General features: G+C 37.4%; 1 protein-coding gene and 1 long non-coding RNA gene across 3 annotated transcripts in view; one reads left to right on the top strand and one right to left on the bottom strand.

Annotated features, from left to right (window-relative positions):
- HDAC2 (histone deacetylase 2) overlaps positions 1–11,064 on the bottom strand; it is a 28,908-nt gene extending 17,844 nt beyond the window's left edge. The window contains exons 1-3 of the mRNA XM_032484733.1: positions 10,769–11,064; positions 2,098–2,210; positions 879–996 (exon numbers count right to left, since the gene is read on the bottom strand). Coding sequence (XP_032340624.1) covers positions 879–996; positions 2,098–2,210; positions 10,769–10,820 — 283 coding nt within the window. The 5' untranslated portion in view covers positions 10,821–11,064. The remainder of the gene's footprint in view (positions 1–878; positions 997–2,097; positions 2,211–10,768) is intronic.
- A 23-nt stretch (positions 11,065–11,087) lies between these two features.
- LOC106729751 overlaps positions 11,088–21,461 on the top strand; it is a 75,676-nt gene continuing 65,302 nt past the window's right edge. The window contains exon 1 of one of the 2 annotated variants that reach the window (XR_001366162.2): positions 11,088–11,813. This is a non-coding gene — a long non-coding RNA (uncharacterized LOC106729751). Of the gene's footprint in view, positions 12,094–21,461 lie in introns of both variants that reach the window. The other variant, XR_004321914.1, reaches the window with a different exon arrangement.

Consider the following 21,461-nt stretch of genomic DNA (forward strand, 5'->3'; position numbering starts at 1 on the left):
ATGAGATGCCTACAAACTACATCTAATTTAGTATTATTGAAACTGTTCTTTAAAAAAAAAAATTACTGAAGTCCATCAACAAAAACATTGACGAGAATAAACTCCAGTATCAACCTTTAAGAATGACATTTTGCATTCCACCTTCAAGCCAACCAATCTGTAATAATAAAATACTTCTTACCTACGAAAGAGAACATTGTGTAGAAGAGAATCAAAAGCTTCACTAACATAAAAAAAGAAAGTACAGAGTATATGTATAGTTGTCCCTCAATATCCTCAGGGGATTGGTTCTAGGACCCTGAGGATACCAGATCTGGGGCTGCTCAAATCCCTTATACAGTATTTGCATATAACCTACGGCACATCCTCCCTTATATTTAAATCATCTCTAGATTACTTACAATACCTAATACAGTGTAAGTATATAAACACTTGTAAACACAATATAAACAGTTGCCAGCAGGAGGCAAATTCAAGTTTTGTTTTTGAACTTTTTGGAATAGTTCAAAAAGCACACAAACAGAAGACAAGGGGTATACACAAGAGATAAGGCCAATCAAAGCACAGTTTCTCTCTCTTTTTTTTTTTTTAAAGCAAGGGAGTGAGGTTAACAAGGAACCAAAACAAAGAGCAGGGAACATCTTAACAGGGCTTTGGGAGCTTGACAAACCAATAAGCTTCAGGTAGGTTGTTTTTTGTTTGTTTTGTTTTTAAAGTGGCTTTAGCATTGTTACACTGGCGTTTCAAACTAATAAATATTTAAAATATTATTTTAGATCAGGAAAAATACCTATTTTTGGATAACGCTAATAAATTTCTAAAAATACTCATTTGTAGTTATATCACTACTAATATATACTTTTAACATAGAAACGTACATCTCTGCATCTGCTTACTATACTCAGACATGTTATCTGGTCTTATTGAACGTAGAAATTTGATGTACTCATCACTGTGGTATTTTGTCATTTCTTCAGCAGTAGCTTTATGGGGCCTCTGTGAAGAAAAATAAATGTCAGAATTGTGGAATTACAGCTAGTTATATCAGGGTTACCAAACACAAAGTATACAAAATTTCCCCTAACAATACCCTCAAAAGAACTAGGTCTGCCAGAACAAAATAGATAAATTTTAAAGATAATCCAAATTCATATTTGTGTGTTTCAGGAAACAGTAATCAATTTCAAAGATAATTCACATTCCTTTAAAAGGGTCAGGCAGGTCTAACACCAGCTATGAATTAATCACTCATTTTATTTTAGTGTAAACAGGTCAAACCTTTTAAAGACAAATCCATGTTCATAAACTCTACTTTCTCTCATTTTTTTTATCATAAACCTTTTATTGTATATCCAGTAATTTCAACAATGACCAATAAGCTTCAGGAAGGTTTAGACTCATTCAGGTAGAACGAGATTGATTCCTGTTAGTTGTCCATGGTTCCTCTTCCTTTTTCATTTGACTCTCCTAACCATCCTTATTCCTGCACTTTGACACACTTCTTCCACAAGGCTTTCTGACTGAAAGTCTTATCCATCACCTCCTCTTCCCTAAAGGTCTATCTGAAAGAAACTCATATATATTGCCCAACATTGTTATCTGCTTCAAGTCTTTCTTTTCTCCCCAAATAGATAAGAATTATTGCATCATATCTGTTGCTATACAGTCCCATCTTTTTTTTTTTTTTTTTACAAAATAGATACTTTGCTTGTTCGCTAACATGGTGTTCCACATGCCAACAAATATTTGTAGGATTAATATTCTGTATAATTCTTCTATAATAGCTCCAGGTCAACTCTTTAACAGCACAGATAGGTCAATAATTATCATAACAAAAGTATTTATTATGCCAAATTGTTCTCCAGATATGTGAAAACCTGGGATGAGGGAAACTTTTTAAAAATGGTTGAAGGAAAAGGGGAAAAAAAGAGGCCACAGCTCCCATGCTCTCAAGTTTTCTCTAAAGAATAAAACAAAGAGAGGAGTTTGTTTTTTTCAGACCACTTCATCTGCTAAATGCCCTCTAACTTTGAAAACAGTTTCAAAGTAGTAATTAAAAAAAAAAATCAGTGAATATTTACCAGAAAGTATACTCACATATATTTCCATCTTTCTATATAAGCCATAATTTAGCAGCAAGTTATGGGTCATGCGGATTCTATGAGGTTTCATGGGATGACCCTGTCCATAATAATAATTTCCAATATCACCTAAAATAGAAGAGACAAAATAAATAATACAAATAGCAGTATCTTCACAAACTAACTAAATTTATGTGTTGATCATTAGAAAACATTTATCACCTATTTAACAAGCTTTATTTAAGACCCTAAATATTGATTCTAGATTTTGCAACTTTCAAGCTATATTAGCCAAAACCAAGATATTATGCACACTTTTACGTGTCAATGACTCCATTAATATGTTATATTTGTTCATACACAAAGGCAAGCAAGATTTTCTGATTTTCAGTTTTTTGAACTTTCTTACTTAGGGTTAGCCCAAACAAAATATTCTTTACTCACTTACAAAGGTAGTTTTCACTCCTTAACATGATATCTGCTTTTAGTAGTCACTGGCAAATTCAGATGCTTAAGGTGAATTCTCTGAGTTTCACTGATATGACTTAAAAAATTTTATAGCAAGTATTCCTTCTTGGATGATTCACTGAGATCCCATAAATCCTTTATAGTTGGTATAGTTGGTGTCATCATTGGTAAAATGTTCTATATATCCATATCACAGGCAATAAAGGAAATTTTGGTAAGTGAAATTGGGATCCTAAATAAAATTTTGCTATGATGACATACTAATGATATTTTTCAAGTTAATAAGGATATTGCTTCATTCTTCATGATTAAAAATTTATAATTCCTATCATTTTATGACATCTTATATCCCAAGGTCTTAAAACTTACACGTAAGACTTATTTTAAATCAAATTAAACCCAAATCTCAGATTTTAATCTATGAAATTCCAGTAAAATTAATACTTTCAGGTAAAGATCCAGTGTTTCTATAATAATAAGTGTTAAGCATGCCACTTAAATATACACTATTTTTCTAATGTAATGGGCAACATTTACAACAGCCTTTATTAGAAATTATTTTCAGTACTAATTCTAGTTCTTTAAATAAGCAATTCTAAAATTTTATTAGGACAGCAGAGCTGATTTTAATGGTCTGTAGTTATTTAAACATGAGTTCATATAATAAAAACCAAGGATGAAGAATGCCATTTACTCACCTTCTAAATAAAAAAAATCTTTTAAAATCCTGCCTAAATACACACTTTTCTTTTTTGATGTTTAGTGGAAGCTAAGAACTCAAAAACTTTTGCTTCTCTTTCATATTTTTGATAATAGTCCAGGATGAACATTCACTTTTACAACATGCTTGTTTCTAATACTACTACTTGATTTTGTTGGTATCATACCTCTAATTTACTTAACTGTTCATTTTCAACACAAGCTCTCTTCTGAAAACAATTCATATAAACACAAGGTCATTTAAAGAGAAAGCCACCTTTCTTAATGCAGGTGCCAACAATAAAGCTAAGACAATACAGACAAGTAGCAAAGCAGAGCTATGGGAACCCTCGTCTGCATTTATCACAATTCAGAGGCTATGAATGCAGGAAACAAACTACTACCAAGCTGTAAAGCTCTGCTCCACATCTGGCAGTATGTAATACAGTTCCCTGAAAGCAGCCTGGTCCCAATGAATTCTTAGATGTAGAAAGCCCACAAGAGTTACAAAGCATCATGGACCCAAGTTAATGCAAGGAAGGTATTTCTAAGTTATCATCCCTACCAAAGGAGATCACAAGAATAAGAACAAAGAAACTTTAGTCTTCATATAACTTCCATCTGCCTCTGTGTAAGAATTACCAAGATGAAATGTCCCTAATATCTACCACATCATAGGAGCAAATACTTTAGTTACGTACATACTGGGAATCCAATAAAAAGCCACCATTAATCCAATAATGGGAACGACCACAACAATCCACAGAAGGGAGAGCACAGTTGTAATTTCTCAGCAAGAGTGTTTGGGGAAAAAAAAAAGATGTTAGCAGTAACTAACATTTATTGAGAGCTTACTGGGAGGCACTATTATAAGCACCTCACACGTATTATCTGTTAATCTTCTCGAAAACTCTATGATGTAGGCATTATTGCCATTGTTCCTATTTTATAATAATGTGGGTGAGGTGCAGTCAAGTCAGGTAATGTTGTCAAAGTCACACAGCTAGCACGTAAAAGAGCTAGATTCAAACTCAGGCAAACTCTGCCTGTCTTCTTAAGCAGCAATGGGAAAGCAATGGCACTTACACTCACTAGAAAGAAATGGTAAGGGGAAGCCCAGCAAGAAAAGGACATAATATGGAGTACAAACATTTTAATAAAGGCTTAGGGTCTCAGTTAATTTAAAGAAAATGAACAAAAGACACTACCTAAGTCATCAAAGTAACTTATTTTTTACAAACAGGGTCCTAAAATTTTACATGAATATACATAGCTTTCAACAAGTTTCTCTGCTACACTTTAGGAGCCTTAGTGCCATCAAGAATATGCACACTACCTATATGATACATGTCCACAAAGGTGGCCAAGTTACAGATAATTGGTTTATAAAGAATTCTTCCAAAATGTAAGGGGAGGGTCTAAAAGAACCATCTCCAACTTTTTCCTGCTTAATCCCGTATCTCAAAATTCTCTATGGTTGCTTTGTAGCCATCACTTTTTAATAAAGATTAAACAGCTTCTCTTAGTTTTAAAAACCTATGAATTTCATTCATCTTGTTTAAATGGTCAGCAAAGTAATTTGGGCATTTATGTTATCCCGATTTTAATCAAAATACTTAAAAATGCTTTACCAATGAAATAAGTATCCAGAAAAGTTAGCTCAAGGTGGTTCCTTGAATACAAAAAACTTTGTCAATGTGAAGAAATTACCAGAGACTTGGTTATCTGCAAAATTTTCAAAACTGCTCATTCATCAAGAAGCTATCAGAATGGAAGTGGCTACTAAGGTCTGTAATCTCTTTTACCCAAACGCCTTGGGACTAGATGTATTTCAATTTTTTTTTCAGACTTTTTTATGTACTATGATACATCTGCCATATATTACATGATATCCTGCAGTCTGGGCAGCATTCTATAATCAAACATTAATATTTCTACAGCAAAACTGTGTTAATATTCACAATAAGTGGAATAAAGATCACAAATATTAATTCAGATTATGCTTTCATTCCAAATGAGTTACAAAAATTTTGTTTTCACTTGTCAGATCATTTCAATTTCAGGACTCTGAGAACCTTTACCCCTGAAGATAAGCTGACTAAAAAATGAATCAGGAAAAGCAGAAAGCTACTGTACCATTTTTGTCTTCCACAGGCTACTTAGTCCACTAGCAGGAGTTATTAGCAACTAACACACTGCACTTCTCCTTCTTGAAACATCTGGAGTCTTGGCTTCCATAATACCAGTTTCCTGGGTTTTACTACCACTCCACAGCCACTCCTTCACCAACCTTTAAATATCAGGGGTTTCTCAAGTTCACTCATTCATTTAACAAATCAAGAGCCTACCATGTGCCAGGCAGGTACTTGCGTAGGTCAATGAAGCAGAAGTGCTGCCCTGAATCCTCTTCTCTCAGGGATCAGTCACTTAACCGCTCAATTCAGAAACTTAGGAGTTATCCTTTATTCAGTCATCAATCACCACGCCCAACTCCATTTGTAATCCATCAACAAGTTCTACTTTCAAAGCGTCTCTTAAATATGTCCGAGTCTATCAGTCACAACCATTACACTGTATGTGGACCAATATATATATACTCCATTCTTGCTTTCAGTCTTATTTTCTATCACTCTTTACCATCCTTTCTCCACTTCCCAGAGTTCTCTCTATTTAAGAAACTTTCAATGCCTTTCTGCTTCCTGAATAAAGTCCAAATCTCTATAATCTCTTTTATCCAAAGGTCTTGGGACTAGATGCATTTCAATTCTTTTTTCAGATTTTATGTAATATGATACATCTGCCATATAGTACATGATATCCTGGAGTCTGGGCTGCATTCTATAATCAAACATTAAATATTCTGCAGCAAAACTGTGAATATTCACAAAGTCTTGTATGTTCAGGCCCTTTACTACCCAGGCTGGCAGCTTATGGTTCCCTCCTCTCGGCTTCCTCTCTGTCAAGTGTCTTAACAGTTTTCAATGTCTTAAGATGTAGGAAAACTCTTAAGGAGGCTGGCCCATTCTCTTCTTCTGGCCTTTCCCTGTCTAATTACCCCACAAAGGTCCCCTCTCCTACTATCTAATGCTGTCTTTTATTTCCTTCTTGGGATTTTTAATTTTTTGTCTACTTGGCACATAGTAGGGACTTTAAGATCATATGATATTCCTGAATCCAAAGTTGACTTCATTCTTTTAAATTTGATCTCATCCATGTTTGAATGCTATTATCATTCCCTAAGAGATTACTACCCCTTCTCCCCAATTCCAACTGTTTTCATTAAGGGTTTTTCAAAGGAAAGAAATAATTACTACTAATTTTTTTTTTTTTTTTTTTGGTAGCAGAGAAACTTCTTTTTTTGGAAGCAGTTGAAATAGTTTCACTTTTGTGTCAACAAAGGAAAATAGAAAAATCTTTTAGGTACCAGGTGTTGACTTCTTGGACATTAAAACTAGACACTGTAGAAAAGGATTAAGTAGTGGACTGAGTCAAACAGAGATACAAATCTATTTTCATGGGAAACAAGACGCCATTCATCCTACCTGTCTGTAACTCAGAGTGGCTGTAAGAATTAGACAGATTATTACATGAAAGTGCTTTATTTATAAAAATATAACATGTTAATCATCTATTCATCAATAATGCAAGAATATTTATTAATTTATTTTTATTTAGGATGGCAGAGGTATAGACATCAGCAAAACATACTCTATCCTTATGAAGTTTATATTCTTGTGGGGAGAGAGACAAAAGTTAGGTGCTACAATTGATAAGGAGAAAAAATATAATGGGGTAATAGGGCAAAGCTTCTCTGATAAGGTGAAACTTGAAGTAAATGGTAAAAATATCTGGGGTAAGAGGATCCAAGTATATGAAAATTTCATTCTTATGCTCTACTATTTTAAATTAATGATGTGCAATAAAACTAATGATACTTATAAACCACTGGTGTAATTCATTCAGCACCCTGATTTGTTCCCAAAGAAATGATTACCTATTTTATGGATAATAATGATTTATACTACAGCTAAGAACCCATACAGTTATATTAAAGGCTACCTAGCAAAAGACTTTGGCACCACTGTTATAAAGTCTAAGAAAATCTGTCAATAGTTGGCTGACAAGTAGAATTCTTTTAATGTGCTACAGTAAACTAGGAGTATACTGGATGACACGATCTTGGTAACTGTTATAGTCTCTTTGTACAGTTGAGTGCTTTTCTCTCTCCAAACATTCTGATGTATCCTATCAGAGGAAGAAAAAGTAGAGCACAGAGCAATGTATATAATTATATAAATTATATACATATACAACCTTATATTGTATACACAGTAAAAGACACTAAATGTGATTGGCCTAAATCTTAATTTAAAACAAAGTATAGTTAACATTTCTAGATAAAGTATTAAAAATATGAATATTGTAATTAGAGCCTAACACAGCCTGGTTTGCTATTTACATTTAAATACAGAAATCACATCATTTTAAAGCCAGAAGGGATCTCAGTGACTAACTATATCATTTTACAGATTATTAATAACCTTGCAGTATATACTAGATGATTAAAATTTAGATATACCTTTATGGAAACAAGTCATGAGTCAATAGCTGCAACAAGAGAAGAGCTTCTTTTACTTTTCCTCACAAGTTTAAGGATACCTCATACATCAATGCCTGAAGATTCACTTGGAACCATCATTCCAGTCATCTAAACGGTATGATACTGAGGACTGTACCACGTACAGAGAAAAGTACATGTCTTTAGAAGTCCCTTTCATTTGCTGGACTCTATGTCACCAAGAGTACGCCTAATGGTCACAGTAAGCATAGAGGTAGGATTCCTTTGGTTATAGAATGTGCTACTTCACTCCTTTCCTCTTATCTTTATTCCTTCTACTTCCTTTACTAACAAGTTAAAACCAGCTAGTTTAGGCTAACAGATTATTATGCCCCTGTTACTACTGACATTACTCACTCCCAATCCAATCCATGCTGTGTATCTTAGACAATTCATTGATGCACAAGCTGCTTTACCAGCATCCTCTTTCTTCACAATTAAAAAAACTACTACTGCTATCTTTATAAGCTTAAAAAATAGGGGGTTTTGTGGTGATAAAAATGTAAGCTTTGGGATTAACTGCACAGCTTAACATACTAATCATATACAAAGAATTAGCATAATATACCTATTCAATTTAATAACCTCTGCAAAGTATTTTAGTTGCCACTCCCAAAGAACCCAATGCATATTCCAAAAGTAAGCAATAAATTCCATTTCAAAAGTAAGTTAAGGAAGATTCACAACAAAAGACAGATAACCTAACCAGAGATAACCAAACATTCAGTTATACACCTGTTGAAGACCATCAGATAAAGCAGTTGAATGGCCCACACTATAAAGTATTGACAGTCACAATTCCAAGACTACCTTTCCTATCAAGTCAGCATCCTGCCTTTAGGACACTGCTTGCTCTCATTCCCTCAACAAAGGATCATGATAAATGGGCGCAGGAACAAACAGCTGTTCCTAAAACTCTACTTAAGTGTACGTCCAGGTTCTATAGTTCAAGCCTGGTGATAAGAAGTTTCAAGTAGCTTACTTCATCAGAGACTATCACTGCCAACAGTAACTAACAGCTGCGGGAGTCTTAGCATAAGTTACCCCAACCTTTTGAATCTTTCTCCTTTACCCCAAGCCCTGACAAGAGCAAATCTCTAAACCTTAGAAAGAATATCATTTAAAAAATTTAACTGACACGGTTATTTACTTTCCAACTTGATTAGGGAATGCAAGGCAAGGCCAGTGACCCAAAATAAACATGGATTCTTAAAGAATAAACTTTAAGAAACTTCAATGATTCATGTCAAAATTAAAATGTATACCCATCTCCATCTCTCCATGATGGCATAATTTCAAAACAGTTTGCATTACACATATACGTGGTCCTTTCAAAAAATATTTTTAAAATATGGCTGTTACTATTTAGCACTAGCTACCAAATACCAAACAATTTAATTTCTTTTGTAAGCACAGTAGTTATTTTATATAAAAGGCATTAAAATGACTTATCCTTGCTAACGGAAGAGAGATGGTATGGCCATTTTAAAATTAAAGTCAGATTTATTCTGACCTAGTGCTGTTAAGATCCTTCCACTGCTCTAAGATTTTGTGATTTATAACACACCTAATGTAGGAAAGAGATTCCAAAATTTGTATTGCTTTATACAAATCAGAATGGACTTTCAGATCATGGAACCTAGCTTCTTTGTTAAATTTCAGAATTTCTTCTCTGGAGAGTAACCTACTAGAGATTATTTATCAAGTTAATATTTTTGTGAAATCTGTGAAACAGGTTACTACTTCGTTCAGCGCAATTTAGGCTGGCGCAGGAAACAGGATTCAAAAAGACTTAATGTTACTGCTCAAACTGCAAACGACAAAAACCCCTAAAATAAAAATTTCCAACTTTTATAATTTACTGTACCATGAGCTCAAGCTTACCTGATTATTTAGTATTTTCTGCACTACTCCTCAAAGTTTTCCTACACCAGTACTCCCACCACCTAGAAACAGCTTTCGCAAGCAAGATGCCAATGCTGTCCGTCCTACACCTCCAAAGCAGGGTGTATTTCCTGATCGAACAAAGAGCAACAAAGAAGTGGGTGGTAACCACCCCTCACAGAGGCAAGCCAGGACCCATCGAGTCTGATCTACAACACAAGCAGCAACGCTGCCCGACCACCGTCTTATTTCCCGCGAAGAGGGACTACCTCAAACTCGAAAACCCTCAATTTTATTGAGGAAGTGAAGCCTTTTCATTTGAATGCTGAGAAAGTGGCGCTCAAAGAACCCGGCGAACAAAGGAGAGGGATGGAGTCCACGCAAAACAGCGGTGTGAGCGTGTCTCAACGCGGACATGGGCCCCCACCCTCAGGGGCTACTCTCCAGCACCCACCCGGGTCGAGGGGTCTGGGGTGAGGTCGGCGGCGTAGAAAAGAGAAGACGCTCGGGCCGGGTTAGGGACGGAGTGGAGGGGAGGAGAGGGGAGGGATGCGGGCTGGAGGGGCGGAGCTCCCGTGGCCGCGGGGCTTTGTGTGCATTCTGGGCCAGGGTAGCGTCTGGGCCTGGGGGAAGGGATTGGGTGCAGGAGACCAGAGCAGGGCACCCCTAAACCTCCGCTCCCACAAGGGGCGGACGGGAGAGGGGAGGGAAAGGGGCTGGAGAAGCGCGAGGGAGGGTCGTTTCCTTCGCACCAGCTCGAAGCCGGGGTAGGCCGGCAGCGGACCGCACTGCCGGAGGGAGAGGGGCAGGAGGGAAAAGAAGGCGTCCACTTGGCTCCCGCCTCAGAGGCTCCCCGACGGCGTCGGGTCGGGAATGAGTTAAGATGCGGCCAAACGTCGGTCCCTCCTCCTGATCCCTCAAGCACCGGAGACCACTCGCGACGGCGGCCGCGGAGCCCGGTGAAGCTCCGGGCCCGGCGCCGCTGCCCGCCTACCCTCTCGCCGGCCCAGCCTCTTACCATCGTAGTAGTAGCAGACTTTCTTCTTGCCGCCTCCCTGACTGTACGCCATGGGCTCCCCGGCCACGGCCGCCTCCGGGCTCCGGCTCCTCCTCCTGCTGCTGCTGCTGCCGCTGCTGTTGCTGCCGCCGCGGTTCGGCGGGGAGAGAAAAGTGCCGGGGGGAAGGTGGGGGGTGGCAGTCCCACGGGGAAGGGCAGGCCCGAGGTAGGAGAGGAGGGGGCGCCGGGAGGGCTCGGTACCGCCCGGCCGAGGGTCCGAGAACGCGGACCGGGGGCTGGCAGCGGCGCCAACTCGCGACACTGGGGAGGGGGGGGCGGGCAGCCAAACCACCTCCGGAGGCTGAGGGGAGGTGGGACGCGTCCACTGTGACTCCACGGGGGAGGAGGGGGCAGGACTAGAGAAAGAGGCCTCTTCAGTCCTGAGATAAGAGGCCTTCTAATGATGAACAACTTGCAGAGTGCGGCTCCAAATACAGTCGTAAAACGATTATTTGAAAAAACAGGCTTTCACTGCGCAAATAGATAAAGAAAGCGTGGAGCCGGGTAAACGCTGTCCCCTTCGGATCTTGGCACAGTGGTTGCGCCTATCCCGAGCTTGCGCAGTCAGCGCCTCCCCAACCGTAGCCCCGGCCGCCTAGACCCCCTCCGCGACATCCCACGCCGCTCCCCTCCCCCACTGTCGCGAAGCTCCCGCCCGAGGGGACCACGTGCTGCGAGCCGGGCGGGGAGAGACCACTCTCGCACCCCTTTGGCCTTCTCGAACCCGCTGGGCTGCACTCCACAGCCCCTGTACCGGGTCGTCTCCGGTTTCATTTGATTTTTCATTTTTTTTTGCTGATAATTGCTCTGAGGTTCTGACCTATTAAAGGGACCTATTACAGACATGAAGGAATAGAGTGCGCTGCCTGGGTTTGAAAGAGCATTTATGGAACGCATTTATGTGTTAGAGAGGACTCTAAGTATTTGCATTTATGATGTATTTCATTGATACGTAGTTATAATAGATACCTGTTATGTCATTTGAGACTCCCAACAACACTGGGAGGTAAGTATTATTTCTAGTCCTTTATAAATGGGGGCAGTTTAGGGAACTTGGTCCTCTCAAATGTTGATGGTCTGGGGCTTGAATTCAGTCTTTCTCCAAAACCAACACACCTTAGCTACTCCATTATTACTGCTTCTGCTGGCGAGGCACTGGAAGATTGGAGCAGAAAGCTAAGAAAGGATTTTTAAAACTCTTGGAAGTTATGAATACCTGTGTCCCTGTGTTCAACAAGTCGGCATACACTTATCAAAGCACCTACTCTGAGCCAGCCACCTTGCAGGTGAGAGAGAGGTGGGGGGCTGACAGTCTGCAACAGTGGAACTCTAATCCCACTATACCCTTTACAGTTTTCCCCAAATACCCCACCCACACCCCATCCAAAGAGAGAGAGAAAAAAAGGAACCATTTGGAGCCACTACCAAAAGATATCCTCTTTATTTTGCTATTTGACTCCAAAATCTCCAAGTAATTCGTACTTAAAGCAGCAATTTTCCTGGACCTCACCCCCAAGAATTTAGAAACAGTAAGCCCATGGTAGGCCCCCTCCCCCTATACCCAAGTCTATACTTGTAATAAGCACCCCACATAACTGATGCGGTTGGTACAGAAACCATAGTGTGAGAAACACTGGCTTAAAGGTAAAGTTAATTACATGGTATTGAGTCCAAAACCAGCTTGGTAGATTCTGAGAACAGAATAAGTTAATTCAGTAGAAAGTAATATTCTTCTCAGAGCTCACATAGTGAAGCCTGAAATGAGACTTTACTTCAGGAAGACTTCCCTGACTTTACTCCCTCCCCACCCCGAAGTCTGTTTTTCTGCCCCTCACTTGGTGATTGTGACTTGTTCCCCTCTAGCTCAACACTTGCCATGGTAGAGTTGCCCACTTCTCTGAACTTCTTACTAGAACAGTGTTATGAGAAGAAGGACCATGTCTGTCTTGCACATAATTGTATCTATACCTGTGACTTGGAGCAAGTCACTTGATACTCTGAATTGCCTTGTCTGTAAAATGGGGCAGTATTACTTGGAAAGTAATTCCTCACATGACTATTGAGTGTCTCAAATAAGAGAATTAATATGGAATAGTTTTAAAATAAGAAACTATATGAACATAAGGGATTATTATGATTATTGTTACAATGTTATTGATTATTATTGTTGGCATCAACAGCACCTAGCCTTGAACATGTGAGAAAAGCCTGGACATATATTTTGATTGGTTGAGGAACTTGTTACTTATTAGTTAATAATTTTAAATCAACAGAAGCAGAGTACTTTACCCTTAGAAACTGGTATTGGAAAAGGAGTTCTGTCCAATTATAAGAGCTGGCCATGAGAATTATGTGCCTAAACATCTGTAGTGAACTTTAGGTCATCGAAGCTAAACCTAGAATCAGTTATTGAAACCCAATGATAAGTTCATTTCTGTATTCAAACTTGTCTCTATCAAACCTTCTTACCATTAGAAAAAAAGGGACTTTCAGACAATAATCTGTAGAAGGAAACAAATTGAGTGCATGGACAACTCAGAATGCGTAATTGAGGATGGTCTTTATTCTTAAAACTATTTTTCTTTAGTTCCTGCTCTGTCTACATGGAATTGTTTTTTCAAACTTGAAGATGTTTAGTGCTTTGAGATTATTCAGTGAAATGATCTATTAAACATAAGTGGATTATTTAGACATGTGACTATTTAGAAACCAATTGCCTCAGTTTATACTGAAAATTAAACTCAGCTACCAACTGTAGCAGATAGTTTAATTTTTGGTTGCTGTAAAATAATTTTTATATAAATTTTTTTCTACTCTAAGGATATTTGGATTTCTTGGTATTAAATTCTCTGTAGCAGTTCAATAAAGTAATACAGAAGGTAAAGACATATAGTGACTAACACTAGGGTGTTGTCACAAACTGAAACAGCCTCAGGCTGAATTCTGATCTCCTTGGAAGCATGGTGCCTATTTTTGCACAGTACTATAAGCAGTAATGCATAAATCTGGACAGTAGTACCAAGACAATGAAAGATTATAGTGCTACTTGAACTGTGCATTTGTGTAATAAAATTTGAAATCATTAAAAATATTTTTTGAGTTATATATTATCTACTAAACTAGTTAGTTACATTAAATCTTTGAAGTTATTGTTGTTATCTTGTTGATTCATTAACACTTTGCCCATGACCCACAAAACAAAGTATTACTTTGATCCGATCCATCTATTTGCACAAATTTTCTAGTAAAATTCTACACTCACACTGTATCTGGGAAAACCTACTTGCTAATGTTTCCTAATCACTCTACATATTTATCTTAATTTTTCCTCTTTTATATCTCAATTTTTGAAACTTTCCTTCATATCTGATAATCCAAGCACCAGAACCGTACAAATGGAGGTAGATAGAGTATACGTGTTGGGATCATCAGATGGAAAGCCAGTTGATGAGGATGGTAGAGCAGAATAGGGACCTGGGGCCTTGAAGACCTCATTTATTTTTGTACCAGACATGACTGTCCACCTCTGGACTTCTGGTTACATGCAGGGGAAAAAAACGAACAAAAACAAACAACATTTGGTTAAATCACTGTAGTCAGGATTTTGTTATATGCAGCTGATTATAGTAATTCATGCAAAATATGAATTAGAAGTTGGTGGCTTCTAGTAATTTCTACTAAGTAACTATGGATTTCTGTTGGGAAACAGCTCTCTCTGGGTCTCTGAATATCTTGAAAGCAGAGGTACTGAATGCCCTTTGTTTCAAACAATTTATTCAAAGATGTTTGTATAGTGAACAGCTTTGGAAGACAGAGAAAATTACTCCCTCTGGAGCAAAGGATGGGCATGCTTACTACCCACTGTAAAAGGTTCAGATTCCCTAAATTCAGGGTTCTTCTCCTTTAATGTAATCCGCTGCAAGTGTAGATATCATCTAGGTCTCTGTCTCATGGCTTGTAAGAATTAGGGTTCGGGGCAGTAGCACAAAAAATAATACTGATACTCTGGTCACTGCTATTGTCATGAATAATAAATTACCCTTTGTCTTTAACATAGTAGTTTTGTGTCTTATACAAGCATCTGTGAAACTGTGTTTGGCTTGTTCATTTGCACATAGGTTAAAATCTCAGATCATTTACATTTCTTGACAGTGGTTGGTGAGGAAGCTAGAATGCTGAGAGAGAGATCTTTCTGAAAAAGGGAACATGAAAGCTTTGTCAACCAACAGAATTTGAGGAAAGTCCGTGGGAACTGGTAGCAAACATATTGACCAGATTGTATGGTCAACTGGGAATTAAATGGCTCTGCACTGTACTGCCTGATAATGAGAAGAAACTGAGGAGGAGGGTGTCAGGATGAATACCAGAGAGTAGGTTTAAAGACAGATGCCTAAACAATGTTCTGGTTGTTATAAATTCCCCCAGGTGTCAGGAAAAGGTACTTCTTCACCATGCTGTATAGCTGTGTTCTCAGACTTATGCTGGTCTCACAGGTAGCCTGAACAATTGTAATCAACACTTTTCTTTCAGGGGACATCCTGCTTACCCCAGGACTGTACTTCTTGTGTGGAAGCCATGCATTAATATTTTTCCACTTTCAAGATTACAGTAATTTGTACCCCAGGTGTGGTCATAAGAGACTCAGATGATGATGGAACTCCCTCTGAGACAGGATCATCCTTAGTTACTTGGAAGAACTCCTCAGAGGGACAACTAATTCATTTATGTGTGCTCTGTGAGTGATAATCTTGATGGTGTGTCAATCAATTAGAAAAGGTGGTAGGAAGTTTATCCCTAAGTTTAGCTAAAGTGATCAGTGATGCCACATGAGCCTTAGAAATCAGTCAGGTCTGCCTCAATTCACTGGCCAGAATTGTTATAGATGATAGACTTATCCTAGATGGCAGCTTCTGAACTATTCCAAAGATCCACACATTGAGAAACATTACCAACACTTGACATCTAAACATTTTCTGCAGGTCCATGCAATCCATTGAGATTTTTGGCCAAAGTTTTCCTATTGACCAATTCATTTAGTATAAGTTAATTAGGTAAGCTGGTGGGGCTGACACATGGCTGTTGCCACCACTGTGAAACCGACTGGGTTACTTGCCAGTAATGTTTAATGCATAAAACTTTAAATTATATGACATTTAAGTTTTGTTTTATATATAGGTAGGAAAATTTAAAAATATAAATAGGCTAAACTTTTAAAAATCTTTATCCATCTCTTTCCAGCCTGAAATAACCCTTGGTAACATTTTGTTGCATTTATTTCCTTACCTTTTAAATGCATATGTATCTATGTAAGCAGGTAAGAAAATACATTATAAAACAAAGATAGAGGCTTAGTGTTTATATACTGCTTTATAAATACATACTGTTTTAAATTTGTCTTCTAATAAATTTCTATATAAAAAATGCAAAACCATTGCAAGAATAATGTGAAATTTGTTTAGCCCAAACCTCTATTAGAGTTAAAAAAAAAATTCTTTGACTCATAAAACAGTACTTTCTTTAAACCTATTATAATTGATTTTTATGTTTTTGTCCAATATATACCTTAAAAAGTTTTTGATACATAGTTATCTATGTTTAGGTTCATTAGAAATATACTATAAATCTATGGCATAGGGAGGAAATTGTAGCTATGGTTTTTGTCTGTCTACTGCCTTTTCCCTTCTCTCTTCTGGCTCTTTAGGTGAACTACATCTCCTACTGTCTTACTCTGCCCCCCACTCCCCACCTTAGACCGCCATCCTGGAAGGGTTGTTAATCACCTGGCTTCCCTCCTCCCCTCCCAGGCATGTGCTTGTGATCCAAATTGGACCAGAGTATTCCCCCAGACATTGCTGATAAAGCAAATTGAGAGACTTATTTTATCTGCTCTTGGCTGTCTTCCCTGGCCTTAAGGAAAAGGCTGTACAAAATATAGAGGGAAGTAGAAAGTGATAGATGATAGATAGGTAGATAGATGGCTAGATAGATAGATAGAAAGAAGACATTTGAACCTCTGTATCTAGCCATGTCTGAAAGTTACAACTATCTCTGGACTCCTTAGTTATATGTGTCAATAGTCCCGTTGTTTTGCTAAACTAGTTGACTTGGGTCTCTGTCACTTATAACCGTAGCAGCCTTGACAACAAGCAGTATAAAAATAAAATTAATAAAAATTCGCTAGTCTTATCAACCAGTTATTTTAATATCTATATACACATTTATTTCCTATCATGCAGTCTATTATTTTAAAAACAGAATTTCTGCTCTCGTGCTTACAGGATTTATCACTAGCCTTTACCTATCTGAACATCCAACTCTGCAGAAATACTGCACGTGAAGGAAAGATGATTGTTTTAGAGGCTGAATTTGAATTAAAGAACTAAAAAGTTTGTATGTTCTCACATTTCAAAATGTTATTCTATAAAATTCTTTTAAATACTTCTCATGTGCAATGAAAATATGGTTTCAATGATAAAAAACAAATTATGCATAGCTTTTTAAAAACATTCTGCAAAAGGCTATTTTGCATAACTTTGTTTGGCAGGTGCACTTTTTCCTTCTGTGAAAACTTATTCAGTTGCATTTTCATCATCTTCTCTTAGCACTTGGACAGTCTTTCACAGTTATATGAAAACTCACATGCCATATTTTAACAGGAAGCATAGTGTCTCCTCTTAACATCTTTCCTCCCAACTGTCCAAGATGACTGACTGAGTTCAAAGGTTAATCCTGGCAAAAAGAGATGGCATTGAAGTCTGCAATAGCTCTTTATTGCCACAAGGTGTCACAGAAGGAAGAGTCTGTATGGACTGGCCACCCTCTGCTGCACAGCAACACTTTCTGGTCAAAACTCCTGTCCAGAATCCACAACATCCCTCTGTACATTATTCCCATTTTCTGAGGATCACCCATGCTTCCCAAAGCACAACCAGCTCGTGAACATTGCTGGATTCAGGGAAACTTCTAGGAGCAAGTACTGCCTGTGCCCAAACCAGCCCTATTCCCAAAACACGTAGGTTCTTCCCTTCTTTTATGGGGTTAGGGTGAGCTATGTATTTCGATACAACTTTGAACTTTCAGAATAGTTGCAAGGATAGTACTAGAAACTTCTGTATACTGTTTTCCAGATTTGCCAATTATTCACACATATTTTCCCCCTGAACCATTTAAAAGTAGGTTGAAAACATTTCAGTGTATATTCCCTAAGAACTAAGACATTCCCTTGTATAACTAGAGTAGAATTATAAGAAGTAGGAGATATACTATTTGTATAATACTATTATCTAATCTAGAGCCTATGTTAAAATTTCTACAACTCTCCCAATAACATTTTTATTGCCACTTCCCCCCTAGTTTAAGATCTAATCCAGGATCATGTGTTACATTTAGCTGTGATGTCTTTTTAGTCCCTTTTAATCTGTTAAGAGTTCCTCAGTCTGTCTTTATCTTGCCGTTGTTGAAGAGTACAGGATAGTTCTTTGTTGTTGTTAATTTTATTTTGTTGAGTTATAGTCAGTTTACAATGTTGTGTCAATTTCCAGTCTAGAGCACAATTTTTCAAATACATGAACATACATATATTCATTGTTTTATTGTTTTTCACCATGAGCTATACAAAATCTTGTATATATTTCCCTGTGCTATACAGTATAATCTTGTTTATCTATTCTGTATATACCTGTAAATACAAATTTCGCTCTCCCAGTCTGTCCCTTCCCACACCCCTCCCCTCTGGAAACCACAAGTTTGTATTCTATGTCTATAGAGTCTGTTTCTGTTTTGTATTTATTTACTTATTTATTTTTTAGATTCCACCATGAGCGATCTCATATGGTATTTTTCTTACTTGTTCTGGCTTACTTCACTTAGAATGACATTCTCCAGGGACATCCATATTGCTGCAAATGGCTTATGTTGTTGTTTTTTATGGCTGAATAGTATTCCATTGTATAAATATACCACCTCTTCTTTATCCAGTCATCTGTCGATGGACATTTAGGCTGTTTCCATGTCTTGGCTATTGTAAATAGTGCTGCTATGAATATTGGGGTGCAGGTGTCTTTTTGAAGTAGGGTTCCTTCTGGACATATGCCAAGGAGTGGGATTCCTGGGTCATATGGTAAGTCTATTCCTAGTCTTTTGAGGAATCTCCATACTGTTTTCCACAGTGGCTGCACCAAACTGCATTCCCACCAGCAGTGTAGGAGGGTTCCCTTTCTCCACAGCCTCTCCAGCATTTGTCATTTGTGGACTTTTGAATGATGGCCATTCTGATTGGTGTGAGGTGATACCTCTTGTAGTTTTGATTTGCATTTCTCTGATAATTAGTGATATTGAGCATTTTTTTCATGTGCCTGTTGATCATTCATATGTCTTCTTTGGAAAATTGCTTGTTTAGTCTTCTGCCCATTTTTGGATTGGGTTGTTTGTTTTTTTCTTATTAAGTCGTATGAGCAGCTTATATATTCTGGAGATCAAGCTTTTGTCGGTTTCATTTGCAAAAATTTTCTCCCATTCGGTAGGTTGTCATTTTGTTTTGTTTATGGTTTCCTTTGCTGTGCAGAAGCTTGTAAGTTTAATTAGGTACCATTTGTTTATTCTTGCTTTTATTTCTATTGCTTGGATAGAGTGCCCTAGGAGAACATTTTTGAGATGTGTGTCAGATAATGTTTTGCATATATTTTCTTCTAGGAGATTTATTGTATCTTGTCTTATGTTTCAGTCTTTGATCCCTTTTGAGTTTATTTTTGTATATGGTGTAAGGGAGTGTTCTAGCTTCATTGATTTACATGCTGCTGTCCAGTTTTCCCAGCACCATTTGCTGAAGAGACTGTCTTTATTCCATTGTATATTCTTGCCTCCTTTGTCAAAGATTAGTTGACTAAAATTTTGTGGGTTCATTTTTGGGCACTCTATTCTGTTGCATTGATCCATATGTCTGTTTTTGTACCAATACCATGCTGTCTTGATTACTGTAGCTCTATAGTATTGTCTGAAGTCTGGGAGAGTTATTCCTCTTGACTCTTTCTTTTTCTTCAGTAATGTTTTGGCAATTCTAGGTCTTTTGTGGTTCCATATAAATTTTATTATGATTTGTTCTAGTTCTGTGAAATATGTCCTGGGTAATTTTATAGGGATTAAATTAAATCTGTAGATTGCCTTGGGCAGTATGACCATTTTAACAATATTGATTCTTCCAATCCAGGAGCATGGGATATCCTTCCATTTTTTTAAGTCTTCTTTAATTTCTTTAATCAGTGTTTTATAGTTTTCTGTGTATAAGTCTTTCACCTCCTTAGATTTATTCCTAGGTATTTTATTACTTTGGGTGCTATTTTAAAGGGGATTGTTTCTTTACTTTCTTTTCCTGTTGATTCATCGTTAGTGTAAAGAAATGCAACTGATTTTTGAACGTTAATCTTGTAACCTGCTACACTGCTGAATTCTTCGATTATTTCTAGTAGTTTTTGTGTGAACCTTTTAGGGTTTTCTATATATAGTACCATATCATCTGCATACAGTGACACTTTTACATCTTCTTTTCCAGTTTGGATCCCTTTTATTTCTCTCTCTTGCTTGATTGCTGTGGCTAGGACTTCCAAGACTGTGTTGAATAGGAGTGGTCATAGTGGGCAGCTTTGTCTTGTCCCAGATTTTAGTGGAAAGCTTTTGAGTTTTTCACCATTGAGTACTATGCTGGCTGTAGGTTTGTCATATATAGCTTTTATTATGTTGAGATATGTTCCCTCTATACCCACTTTGGTGACAGTTTTTATCATAAATAGGTGTTGAATTTTATCAAATACCTTTTCTGCATCTATTAAGATGATCATGTAGTTTTTATCCTTTCTCTTGTTGATGTGATGTATTACATTGATTGATTTGCGTATGTTGAACTATCCTTGTGTCCCTGGGATGAACCCAACTTGATCATGATATATAATCTATTTTATGTGCTGTTGGATTCTATTTGATAATATTTTGGTAAGGATTTTTGCATCTATGTTCATCAGTGATATTGGTCTGTAATTCTCTTTTTTGGTGGTGTCTTTGCCTGGTTTTGTATCAGGGTGCTGGTGGCTTCCTAGAATGAATTTTGGAGTATTCCCTCTTTTTCAATCTTCTAGAAGAGTTTGAGAAGGACTGGTATGGAGTTCTTTGTATGTTTGGTAGAATTCCCCAGTGAAGCCGTCTGGTCCTGGCTTTTATTTGTAGGGAGTTTTTTTTTATTGCTAATTCGATTTCATTTCTAGTGATCAGTTTGTTTAAGTGGTCAGTTTCTTCTTGATTCAGTCTTGGTGAACAGTATGTTTCCAGAAACTTACCCATCTCCTCTAGGTTATCCATTTTGTTTCCCGTATAGTTGTTCATAATATTCTCGTATGATATTCTGTATTTCAGTATTATTGATTGTAATTTCTCCATTTTCCTTTCTTATTTTGCTTATTTATGCTCTCTTTTTTCTTCTTTGTGAGCTTGGCCAGAGGTCTGTCAATTTTATTTACTCTTTCAAAAAACCAGCTTTTGGTTTGATTGATTTTTTTCTATTGTTTTTTAAATCTCTATTTTATTTATTTCCTCCCTGATCTTTATTATTTCCTTCCTTCTGCTGACTTTTGGGGTTTTTTCGCTCTTCTTTTTCTAATTCTTTTAG

Source organism: Camelus ferus, chromosome 8 (genome assembly GCF_009834535.1).
Source record: "Camelus ferus isolate YT-003-E chromosome 8, BCGSAC_Cfer_1.0, whole genome shotgun sequence".
Lineage (NCBI taxonomy): Eukaryota > Metazoa > Chordata > Mammalia > Artiodactyla > Camelidae > Camelus > Camelus ferus.